Genomic DNA, 13,934 nt, shown 5'->3' on the forward strand with positions numbered 1-13,934 from the left:
ACAGCCATTCTTTCGACAGTAAATCCGTCCTCCAGGCAGTCGTCAATGTCAATTTTTCTTCCCCCTGCGGTCATCATCGACCTAGCTGCCACAATCAGTTCACATCCTACCCCCCCTTGAAATCGGTTGTACTCCGAGTCACGTTGGAATCCATATTAACGAAGCTGCTAACCAGGCAGCAAGCAATGACATTTTCCACCAGCTCCTGGTGGAGGCCCCTCCTGACACGTGACCTCATCTGTAGTTTGCGGGAAACGATTACTTGTACCTGCACTGACACCTGGTCCACAATTCTCCGGAAAAAAGGTTGCGACCATCTCTGACCTTTGTCCTCTTGAATCTATCATCACGCATTGTCACTTCACGTTGAAACTCTATTGGCTCTTTTTCGAACTGATACAGTCCCATTGAACGGGTTTCTTTACTCACGACGCCTGCGCGTCTCGCCTGATTGTCCAATATGGCCTGTCAGCAGCATCTACTCATTATTGGTTAGTTTGCCTGCAGTATGTGGAGGCTCCTAAGAACTAGGTCGTTCCTTGACCTTGGATCTCACTATCGTTTTCACTTTAACTCTCATATACTGGCCACGAGCTGACCTTCCTCCTCGTCAACATATGGAAGCCATGGAACGTTTCGTGTACCGCACTAACCGCTTCGCCTAATGGCTAAGAGGTGCGCTTTGGAGAAAAAGCCAACAGGCTAGAGTTTCCATATAAACAAGAAACAAAGAAAAATCTTAGTAATAAAAAATAATATATATGTTCTCTAGGTTTGATACACTTTGTATTACAAATTTATATGGCCAAATATAATGTACGGTACAATGTAGATTACACTTAAAATATTCTTTTGGTTTTGGAAAAATGTTTCATACAATATATTTGATTTACAATCAAGAGTTATTTTCGTGTAATCTTCTCTAAGACTTGATATATATCCGTAAGTGGAGTTGTAGATTATTAGTGATGTTTTTTATATAAAAATGACTGAGTTGCTGATATTTTATAATGTAGCACTAAGAATGACAATTAAGAAATTTTTTGATGAAATCTTCAGAAAGTAATTGATATCTTGAAACTAATTCCCAATCTAATAAATCTTGTAAGTCAGTTAAAGTATCTGAAGTTTAATGTTGATATTTTAGAACTAATTTAATATCTAATTTTGTATGTTATTTTTAATGAATGTATTTGATAGATGTTCGTGTTGCGATATTTTTTCCAATTAATCGAATAACTGTATTTATTAATCAATTGCTCATTAAATGATTGATATTAAGAAATTAAATTGTATTTTAAATATTTAATATTTCTTTCAATAAATAAAATTGGAAATTTATAATTTTTTCATATATAATTCCAATTTAATCTATCAGAGAAGTCATAAATAATTTGTTAAATTAAATCTTTGACTTATTATTTTCCAGTTTCCATCTATCTATATAACCCATTGAACGCTAGTCTGACCGTGTAACGTTACGCCAAAAACTGACACTAGAGGCACTGACACCTGGTCCACAATTCTCCGGAAAAAAGGTCGCGACCATCTCTGACCTTTGTCCTCTTGAATCTATTGTGTGTCACATTTGAAACACCTAAATTAACAATATAAATTATTATTATTTATTTGGCTAATAATAATATAAATAATTCAGTATATTTGTAATACGAATTTATTATTGTCAGGGAATGCCTGTAACGTGCAGTAGGGGCGAATAACGAATGTATTGATCTGTTAAGATTAGTTTTTAAGATGATTTGTGTATATTTATACTCGATTTATTAAGTATATTAATTCTATTAATTTGAACTATTTTGGATAAAGAATACTGTATCTTCACTTTCTAATATAGAAACAGTGTTTGCTGTTTGTGTATTGATTTTTTAAGTTTAGTTTTTAAGATGAAGAATTGTATACATTTATACATATTAAGTGCATCAATCGTGCCTCATAGGAATTTGTAATGCTGCTAGAACGCCCACTAGGAAGCGTCAGTAATTTTAATTGTATTTTCCGCATAACTTTCTTCTATGATATTATTTATATTAACATTTTTTCGGATATTTCTCGAGAGTTTCTAAAAAAGATTTTTCCAATGGTATTGGACGTTAGGTTTTTCCAAAAATAATTCGAGCAATTACAATTATCAAATTTTGTTCTTTAATTTTAATGATGTATTTTTCTGTACTAAATAAATCATACCACGCACCACATTTCTCAAGTAATTTTGCTTTTTCAGAAAAATATTTAAAATATGCAATTTCTATAATAGAAAAAAAATTTATTAATTTATAATATGTAAGTTTTATCATTTTTTAAAAACAAAAACACTAGTGTCCAAAGGATTTTACATCTATACCATTATCTTTTTTGTCATAAAATGGGGAGAAAAAAATTTTATTTTGAATATAAGTTGTTACCATATGATTTTTACTCGTCGTTTCATATTGTTGATGTCTTGCTTTTTTGCAAACTCCAATTGAAACAAAATATCTAAAAATTGAAATAGAAGTATGTGGATCTCATAGGATACATGCTATTATAAACTTTGGGAAAAATATCTGGATGAAATAATAAAACGTGTAAATTCATTAGACCATATGCTATAAATTTTGAGGAAAACATCTAGACAACATTAAAAGTACTTAGATCGAGATCAGGGCTTCTTAAACTTTTTTATTCACGACCCCATTTATGATTGTTATTTTTTTCCAAAAATATATATAAAATAAAGATATATAAATATTTTGCAATATACATATGAAATACAATGAAAATATACATATATAATGTAGATATATACAAATAAACAATAATGGTGTACTACCACAGTTCACTCTTGTGTTACAATGGAACAGAGACAACTGAATACACTGAAAAGCAACAACACTACATTAGTTCACACTACAATCAGTGTTGCTGAATCGTTGTCTCGCTGCACCAGAAGTGACACAAAGTGCAACTTACGAAACCTACAACGCAAAGCATGCCATTTTCAAACTCTCACAAATTACTTTCAATATTTTGCATTAAAATCTCACGACCCCAAGATTTCGTCTAGCGACCTCAAATGGGGTCGCGACCCATAGTTTAAGAAGCCCTAATCTAGATAGGAAACATTCAGATTGGCAACAGTGAGTATAATAGATGGGATATTTTAGTTGCCAAATCGCCATTTTGCTGCTAGCTTTGTTGGAGACTGCACTATTTTTACTTTACGTATATTTCGCAGTTTTGGAATTTTACCAAATAATCGGAATAAATTCACAAAGTGGCCGGGATCAAGGACTACATCACCAAACCGGGACAGTCTCGGTCAAAGAGAGACGTCTGGTAAGCCTACCTATAAATTCCTACAGTCGCCTGTCTGTTTGTCTACTGTCATTCCTTAAGCCTGGACTCCACATTACCTGAAAACAGAAACTCAGAAACAGAACTGAAACATACAGAGTTTTCGTTTCAGTTATGTTTTCGTTTAACTTGACTCCACTAGCACCGAAATAAAGTTTACGTGGAAATGCGCCATCTGTTGATTAGTTCGGCAATTGTCGTAAAGTTACAAACATGGACGACACTATGGATTTTGCCATGCTTTCTCTTCATTTTTTAACATTGCAATTGTTGATGCATTCGAAACCTCTCCGAAATCATCGTTTCTGGATGAGGAAAATATTCCGCGACAGAGAGAAATATGGATTTAATTCTTCCCTAGTTAGAGAGTTGAGGTTTCGGGATCAAGAATTTTACTTCGAGTAAATAAGCAATTTAACTATTATATTTATCATGTGTTTAATAGTATGTGTACATATATTAATATTAAAATAATATTCCGTTCAGTTTTATGCGGATGACTCCGGATGTGTTCGATAGTATATTGGAGAAGGTTTCTCCCTTGATAGAGAAGAGAGACACGTTTTGGCGCAAAAGCATATCATCAAATGAAAGATTGGCTTTAACTTTAAGGTAAATAGCCTATACGTTGTTATTATTTAATCTTATATTTGCCAACATTTAGAATAAAGTCACAAAAGTTTCCATATGACATACCCTTGTAATTGCTTTAAATTTAATAATTGTTCTGTTATTGATGATTTCTAGCACAAACACTGCTTTTATATTTTTCATTTAGGAGATATAGTTAATTTTTTAAAATATTTATTTTAACCTATTGCAGTAGCTTACTAAAATTATTACTACCTTAATTTTTTCTGTGTATATTCTGACAAAAAACTATTTTACAGGTTTCTAGCAACTGGAGAAACCTACCGAAGTCTGAGCTTTTCATTTCGAATTGGAAGGCAGACTGTACGGAAAATTATACCGGAAACATGTAAAGCCATTTGGAAATGTTTCCAGAAAGAATATATGGCATTTCCATCAACTCCGGCAGATTGGAAAAATATTTCTGATGGTTTTGAAAAAAGATGGCAACTACCTCACTGCTGCGGTAGTATTGATGGAAAACATGTTGTTCGAGAGTGTCCAAAGAATACCGGTAGTCTGAATTATAATTATAAGGGAACTTTTAGTACGGTCTTACTAGCCATATCTGATGCACATTATCGCTTTCTAATGATTGATTATGGGCATTATGGTAGTGAATCAGACGGTGGAATACTAAGAAAAAGTGTATTTGGTCAGCATCTGATCAATGGAAAGTTAACCTTTCCAAAAGCAGATGCTTTGCCAAATTCAAATACACTGTTCCCTTATTTTATAATTGGAGATGAAGCCTTTCCTTTAAGGCACAATTTGTTGCGTCCTTATCCCAGACATTCTGAGTTTAGTCACTCTGAAAAAATTTACAATTACAGATTAAGCAGAGGCCGGCGTGTTGTGGAGAATGCTTTTGGTATACTAGCAGCACGATTTCGTATCTTAAGGAGACCGTTAAATTATGACGACGAATCAGTCAAAAGCATGGTGCTTGCTAGTTGCGTTCTCCACAATATGCTTATTCAGAAATCTGCAGCATATTGCCCAAATGGATATGCTGATTATGAAGATTCCGATTATAATCAGAATGAAGGTGTATGGAGATCGGAAAATATAACTCTTGAAAATCTTAAAAAAGTGAACAGCAATATGTATAATAAAGAGGCAAAAAGTCTCAGGAACATTTATAAAGATTATTTATGTAATGAGGGAGCTGTACCTTGGCAATTAAAATCAATTCAATCTCAACCTAAAGTATAGTATACTTTATATAGGTTGTATTATCAGTAAAGACCTAGAAAGGAATTCGCACAGAGTTCAGAAGATATGAGCTATCTAATGGATCTAATAGGCGAAGAAGACACATCAGATGAAGAGATAAGAAATAATAGAAATAGTATGAGAAAATCCAAAATTAAGGATTATTTCGAAACATCAGAACAGTTTGATCAGACAAGTGATAATGAACCGAAATACTCGCTTAAATCAATTTACGATTTAATTCAGGAGCAATTTGAGTCATTAAATTAGGAAATTTATTCAATTACACATGAAAGTAGTTGTATACAAGAAGACAACACAAACATGAAGAAATGAAAACCATTGCACATAAAATCCAGCAATGTGAAGAAAAGACGAAGCCCTGTTAAATTTAAAAGGTACAGTACGTTCGAGTTCGAGTTAGATAGAATTTATAACGAGAATACCAATAGAAATCTTGTAGTTATAAATTTTCCATTTAAAACCGACGATAAGTTGCTAGAGTTCAAAAAATTTGTTAAGATAGATTTGGACTTAAAAACCATAGAAATAAAAGATTTAATTCAATTAGGAAAAAGTAGTTCAGATAATCAAACGATAAAAATAATAACGGACTCGGTCAGAGATAGAAATTTAATCTTTAAAAAATTTTGGATGAAGAGGTCAAATATGAAAAACGAGGTCAATAAAACTATCATTAAAACAGACCTATGTTATAGATCTAGAATTAGATGAAAACAACTACTCAATGAAATCAAAGCAGAATTTTCAGCTGAAACCAGAGTGATAATAAGAGACGACTATTTTATAAAAGATAATCTCGTATATACGCTTGACATTAATACCAATGAGTTTATATCAATCAATCATTTTTTAGGACAAACAACCAAGGGCCCACAAAGAAAATAGTTATAACAACTACGCAGCCCGATATCCAGGAAAATGACTATACAGAAAACAATAATAAGAATGAGATTGATAATGAATTCACGTCAGTCAATCATAATTATAATAAAAATAACAAATTTACTTTCAATATAATACAGAACAAAGTTTTAATCAGTTTTTGAAATTGTCAGGGTCTCAGATGCAAAATTCAAACAATATTAACAAAAAATTTCATAGATTCGAATGCAATTATTAGTATTACCGAAACATGGATAGTAAATTTGAAAACAACGGAAAAGGACTATCTAGAACAACATAATTTTTTGATATCCAGTAATGCTCATCGAACAGGTAATTACGGCTGATCTTCAAGCGGCATATTACTTAATAAGCAGAAATGGTTAAAAAGATCCGAATCCATAACAGCCGAACTGCTAACGTTGGAGGAAGAGAACAAACCGATCACTAATTATTACAGACTGATATCTAAATTATTGGAATGCCAAGTCAAGCATTGTAACTCTGCTCTTAAATCAAAATATAAAAATATTTGGTTTGACAACTCTTGTTATTACTATAAAATTAATAAACAAAAGAGGCTAAGAGAATTTAGAAAGTCCAATACAACCGAAGCATTGATGAACTATACGAAAAACAAGAAAATCTATATGAACTTAATTAAGGCAAAACAATGAAACTGTATTTGACTAACGTAAATAAAATGCTAATGGAATCAAAAGATACGAAAATCTTTTGGAAAATAATAAGTTTCGGAAGAAAAAGTCCGACTACTTTAATCAAAAAGTAATAAACTACAATAAATGGGTAGAATACTTTCAAAATATTTCGGAAGAATATTTACTTAATCAGAATAACATTTATAAAGAGTACAGCATAATTCACCAAATTAATCAGGATGAAATAATAAGTGTAAAGGAGGTGCAAGAACGAACCATGATATTGAAAAATAAATCAGCTCCAGGTTCAGATGGTATCCCTAATTCTTTCATCAAATTGCTGCCTTCTAAATTAGTTCATTATCTTACGAGAGATTTTAATAAAATTTATCCCAGCGGTGAAATACCAACAAATTGGAAAGAAATAATATTAACCATGGTCTATAAACAAGGAAACAGAGTTGATCCTGCAAACTACAGACCAATAGCTCTATTATCCAGTTTCAGAAAAATTTTTACAGCAGTACTAGCGGAGAAATTCAAAAGTTGGATAAAAGTAGTTTCCAAAATCCAACACAATATGCTTATATAGAAAACGGAGGTACACAAAAAACATATCTTTGTAAATTTCTTCTACTCTGGGCATTAAGAGAGCCATTTTTTGTATATTCGTCATAGGTACAACAAAGCTTACAATGAGACAGAACAATGAGAGGAACAAGAACGACGATTAAAGCTTCAGCTTACCACTTTGGAAATCCGAATTTGAATCTCGGCAAGCAACAACAAGTATTTTTCAGAAGTAATCAATCCCTTGCCCCACAGCTGCCCCATTATGGACCTGACTGAAAGTATGATCAGGTTGAAAAAACCTACTTATTACTCATAGGGAGAAAAAAATACTAAAAAATAACCTAAAATTTTATATATTTATAGGAAAATACATAAAATTATTGGGAGTTTTGATGGTGTCAACATTCTGGGTCTTTGGAAATTGCAATTTTCATAGATTCGATCTTACTTTCCGTTGATCGTTTCTTCTCAGTGAATTATTTCACCGTGAAAAACGTAACAGTGCATTTCTCAGGTCCTTACTACATTGAATTTGACTCACACAAACTTAATTTTAAAAAGAAAGAAAATTTAAAAATATGCAAATTGTACTAAACATCAACAACGTCGTGAAGCCATCAGTTCTTAGCTCTGTATCAAGAAATTTTTTGTATATTAAATCAGTTTATCTGGATACATTACTTTGCTTCAGTAATTAGTCGAGTCGAAGCAAACGTATAAACAGCTTTAGTGGCAGTCATATAATTAATTTCTTCTTAAACCGATGTTTTTTTAGGGACAAATTTGGTCCAATTTTTCCTAAATCCGTACAATCGAGTGTAAAAATACTTTATTTTTGTAATGCAAGTACTTGTGCTATCGCATTCTTCGTATAATTTTAATGATTATATTTCGGCACAGTAAATGTTAATATTTTAGGATAAATTTGCTTTTCTGAAGAGTACGCACTATTAATATAGAATGCACTTCTTCAGTTAATGGAGTAAATATCCCTTTATATAATAAAATTGATCCATGTTGCAGACTGTCGTGTACGTAACACAACGTTCAATATTCTAAGTATAGAAAATCGCGTGTAATTTGTTAAAGCTTCTGTCTTTATTTTGTATTGGTACTTGGTTTTGTGCTTGCTTAGTGCTTTCAGTAATAGATTCTTATTTTAAACATAAACAAAATTGGAATGTTTTTCCGAAATAATTATAAATGTCAAGTGTTATTATCTAAATGATAATGTGAGTAGCTTCAGCAATTGAAACGTTTTGAATAATAATATTAATGTCTAAAAAACCTTCGAAAAGCCTTAATTATGGATTGCGCATAGGATAACGATAACAGTGATTGCCATTTCATACAATAAGCATGAAGTCACATGTACAAGTAAAACCTGTGACTTCATGCTTCGAATGCTAACGGAAATTTAAACGTTCACGCGCCAAGACGAAATGAATATTTTTTAAAACACCATTTGCAAGAACAAGAATGGAACTGTAAAATTGAACTCTTCAATGATGGATCGTTAGTGAAAGGCCACGGAGGCTTCACGATGCCAATTTTAGACTCTGATATCATAAATATCATTTTTTGATAAGAAAGATACACAAGTAAGAAAAATACACAGTCTACAACTCAAAATGACAAAATAAAAAATGTGCATATATTTAAAACTCGAATTATCAAAGAATGGCACTTTTACACCGAACTCGCTACTAACAAAGGATCTTTCGTCACATACAACACAAAAGAACGGTATTGTTTGGTTGTCTGAATCCGAACATGAAAATGGAAAATTTGGCACAACCACTATATAGTGCCCTGCCTGAAAAATACGTTATGCAGAACTGTAAAGGCATTGGAGAACGCCTAAAAAAACTAACTGAATCTACAATGGAAACAAACATGGCGAGTACCACTCAAGTAACTAAAGCCATTCACATTATTGATACGACTGAAGGTTTGGCGCTCGATGTTGACCCACGGGAGTTAGGAATCTGAGCAAAGAAACAGACAAGCTATTTTATTTATTTATTCATAATAAACATCATATAACAGGAAATAATCAACACATCTGCATAACAGTATAACATCCCTTTAAAATTAAGAAGAAATCACTTTATTTTCATCAAAAAATTTGTTTTTATTAATATATTCGAAAATATAATTACGTCTACGTTACTAAACGTAATTTACTAACTTACGTAACTTCAGCACGACTTTCTGACTAATTGTACATCGCTGAAATCCATTGCCTGAATGAAAGAGTAAACAATTTTAGTCGAAACGAGCATTGCACTTAGTTCAACAAACAAAAGATCTTTAACGATCTCAACCGTTACACGTGTACAACATTCCTTATTATATAAATGGTAAATTGCGTATATACTTTTATATCTGGCTCATACCATGTGATGCAGTCGCCATTACAATGATATCTGAAAGACGAAAACAATCATAAATAAAGGTAATATTTCAAATTTCCAAAAGTTTAAAGAAAGTAAGCAGATTTTTAATATTTCACGAAACATTTCGAGGACAAACATGAAGCGTTGCCCGTTATACTTATTTGGTCCTATTTTCTCTATTGGAAAAGTATACGGAATAGATTTACTCGATTCGTGCCAATGCGTAGAGGGAGAGAACAAGAGAAAAACAAAACGTCCTTTGTCAAAATATTTCAAATTTTATGTGACTTTAGTTGAAGCATATGTTTGGTTAAATAGTCTGAAATTCATGTTACAAATTCTTATGCCAGATTATTATTGCTTTCGAGAGATAAAGAGGTATCAAGAAAATTCTACCCTAGCTTCGATGATTCTTCTATTCTTTTCTACATACGTCTCTCTACAATTTAGCATCTTAAAAAGAAGAAAGCTGAATTTGCATTACTCGAAATATAATTACGAAGTAGAATACAAAATTGCAAACCGTATAGAAATGAGTTTAGTTGCATATTTAAGAGTCGTATTTTTCGCTTCGTTGGTATTGTCAATAATGTCCGCTTTATCTGTTTACTCGGAAATAAAGAAACAGAACGGAAGCGGTTTTGAAGCAGTTACATGCTCTGTAAATACAACAATTTGGCATCTGTATGCAGTAGGACAAATTCTATCTGTTGTGTTACAACTTGGTTTCCTTGTATTTGTTTGGTCAAAGAGGTTGGCGAATTTATCCGAAGAATTGAAAGAAGCCAACATTCGAATTGGCATGTTGACAAACCGGTTACAAGTGATTATAGAAAAACACACAGAATTATGGGAAGTTTATCAAATGTTCAACGAAACTTTTTATTGGCTGATTCCTTTAATTTACGCTCATTTTCTTTATATTACCTGTTTCTATACTTACGGAGCTATTTTTGGACAAATGAATTTCAATATTCGAATAATCATTATAATCGTTTCTCTGCTGTTCGATATTGGATTTATTCTTGCATCTTGTTTACTATCAAAAGCAATGTTAAAGGTGAGCATTAATAATTCCTTTATTTGACAAATAATTTGTTTTTAATACGTAAATGAGAGTATCTGTCTGTGGTACAAAAATATTTATTTATAAATCGACATTTCTTTATATTATGTTATAATATCATTTTGTATTTGTGCAAATTACGTTTCTAACAGTCGGTTGTCTACAAATAAGCTAAAACAGAAGCGTGAATATTTACATTATAATTTCCCTTCTCTGCTTTAATTTTATAAGTTTCTAAAGTTACTTCTTTCATTGTTACTTTCTCAGCTGTTATATATAACAGAGAGAAAGTATGGCGATCGGATAAACTTAACACTGAAGATTTTTATAATTTTCTTACTCACGGGAACTTGAATCTTCGAGAAAGGGAAAAAGAAATTAAGGATTTTGCAGTATATATGAATGTTAGTGTGAGCCCCGGAGAGTGTCGGAGGAAGTCCGACTGCCTCTTCCGGCCATAGGTCATTGACGTACTCACTTGTCAAGGACGGCTGTTACGTTTTGTTACGCGTTACGCGTTACACGAGTGGAGGGGAGGTGAGATGGGGTCGACGAAAAGGTTTTTCACGAATTCTGTTGTTCGCTTCTAATATCTAATTCGGAAAAACTAGATAAAGCCTGAATTTCACATTAGCGCGCACGTGTGTGTGTATGTGTGGGTGGATAAGTATCACGATTATGTTAACTCTGTTTTAACCTTAATAACTCTTGTGCTTTTCATCGAATATTTCTAAAAGTTTGCAGGGCTATTTGTTTATTGGGAGAAATAATTCTAGCATGTTTTGGTGGTTAATTATTCAAGGAGCACGGACATGGGGAGTGTGAATCACTCGTAGTGTCAGACTTAAGAACAATTCAACTCGTTATTAGCATTTACAATTTTAAGTAAAACCCATCCCTATCTTTAATATGAAGCTTTTTTATCATTTCATAATAATCGAAAATATAAAAGTTTTTTAAAATAAATTATCATAATAGATGCGGCAACCATATTTATCCGGGGTTTTTTTATTACTAGATGCAATTGAATTAAAGGAAATAATTTAAATTACACACGAATATGATACAAAAAGACACAAGTTATAAGCAAGCATTGTGAATGTAAAGTGTTTATTGAATAACTTAATATTTTAAGGTTATTTTTTATTTCTTTCTTAATCGAGAAATAAGCGTATTTTGTACACCAGTTATTTCTCGAACCAAGAAAATCTCTCTAATCCAAATTCTTCGTTCGAATCTCCGACAAAATTTTCTAGCTAAATAAAGCAAGCCGTACAAAACAAAATTTGTAAACACGTGGATAGCGGCAGTGTCGGTATCGTTCGCCATGTTGAATACTGAACGCGTGCGTCGAAATGTAAGTGGATTGCCGCTTGTTTGGTCGTGCTGCCGCGCGTCAAAGATGCGTTTGCGACACCGTTTTTCCTTGCCGCGCCGCATTTGTGTATCCGGCTGGAAAGTGGCAAACCGTTTTGTCAAAAATTAACGAATTCGTCTTTTATGTGTTTAAGCAGCGAGTTAATCGAAGAATAACATACGATTTTGTCGCAAGAAAATGGTTCTATCTGCTATTTTTGATATACAGTGGTGCCTCATATAACGTACTTAATCCGTTTTAGGTGCAAGTCCGTTAAGTGAATAGTCCGTTATACGAAACGCATTTTCCCATAGAAATACATGTTAAAACATCTAATTCGTTCCGATGCATAAAATAACCGTAATGTACTATTTTAAAAATATGAAAATGGAGCAGTCACCAATTATGCCGAATAGTCAGATGTTGTGAGGAGGAGGTGAGGAACACTTTTTCATACATTCATACAGACACACACTTTTTACACATTGCAGCAGGTTTCTTTTTTATTGTTTTTTAATCGGAGTCAGATTCAAGAGAGGCTACCGGGGCTCTCAGGGTCAACTCCTCTTGTTCCATCCTTTGTATTTTGGCAGCTGGTTTCTTGAAAAACATGTCCAAGGTGGTCTGTTTCTCTCTCGTCTTCAACACCTGTCGGAAATGACGGGCAAGGGTGTCATTGTAGAAATCATTGATCACGTTGGCCTCAGCTGTGTTTGGATAGTGAGTGTTGGTAAACTCCTGAAACTCTTCCGATTTGACAAGGAAGTCCTTGATGGAAGCAAGTGAAATTAGTTGATTGGATTGCTCCTCCTCCTCGTCAGATGAAGCTTCCATTTCAGCTTCATCATGTTCCTGGGCCAGAAGTGCTTGGAGCTCTTCAGTTGTCAGCTCTTCTTGGTGTTCTTCAATGAGCTCCTCCACATCCTCCACCTCCACCTCCAATTCTAACTCTTAAGCCATCGAGATAATCTACTGCACCACTTCTGTATCGTCAGCTGGTTCTTCCTGGGTCCATTCAGGAACAAGCCTCTTCCACGCTGAATTGAGGGTCTTCTGCATGATTTCTCTTCAGGCCTTCTGGATAAGTCTAATTGCCACAAGAAAATTAAACTTCTTTTTCCAGAACTTTCAAACAGTCATGTCTTGACAAAGCTGACATTCTTCAAACACCTTCATGAAGAGAGCTCTGGTGTACAGTTTTTTGAAGTTGACAATGATTGCTGATCCATTGGCTGAAGGATGGCAGTTGTGTTTGCTGGCAGATACTGCACCTTGATGAAAGGATAGCTTTCTTCCAGGATCGCCTCCAGGTCTTTTGGGTGACCAGGGGCATTGTCCAGTATCAGTAGGGCTTTGAGTGGCAGCTTTTTGTCCAGCAGGTATTTCTTTACAGCAGGAGCAAAGGTTCCCAGGATCCATTCCTTAAAGACAAACTGGGTCACCCAGGCTTTTTGGTCAGACTTCCAATGAACAGGCTGGTTGGACAAAGAAGAAGAAGGAAAAAAACAGCTTACTCTTCTGCAGCCAAAGAGCAACTATTTTCAAAAGCTCCCAAAATACCTACATCAAGAAGCTATTCTGGGAAGCCAAGAAGCAGAAAACATCTAAAAAAGCAGATTGTCATTGGCAACGACAAAAGAGTGGAAACATCATTCGCACTTATTCGCAGAAAGTCCGTTGCTCGAGTCACGTAACGGCCAAACAGAAAGTCCGTTGATCGCACCGTCCGTTATTCGAGGCGTACGTTATACGAGGCACCACTGTATTTTGGAACA

The 13,934-nt window shown here is 33.7% G+C and overlaps 1 protein-coding gene across 1 annotated transcript; it reads left to right on the top strand.

The window, feature by feature from the left end:
* Positions 1-4,389: 4,389 nt before the first annotated feature.
* LOC136987923 (uncharacterized) lies at positions 4,390-5,199 on the top strand (the record flags this gene model as incomplete). Its single annotated transcript, XM_067285694.1, has 1 exon — positions 4,390-5,199. A coding segment is annotated over one exon (810 nt), but the record flags the coding sequence as incomplete, so codon positions are not given.
* Between the last annotated feature and the right edge of the window lie 8,735 nt (positions 5,200-13,934).

The sequence above is a fragment of the Centruroides vittatus genome, unplaced genomic scaffold (assembly GCF_030686945.1).
Source record: "Centruroides vittatus isolate TY-2023 unplaced genomic scaffold, ASM3068694v2 scaffold_2906, whole genome shotgun sequence".
Taxonomy (NCBI): domain Eukaryota; kingdom Metazoa; phylum Arthropoda; class Arachnida; order Scorpiones; family Buthidae; genus Centruroides; species Centruroides vittatus.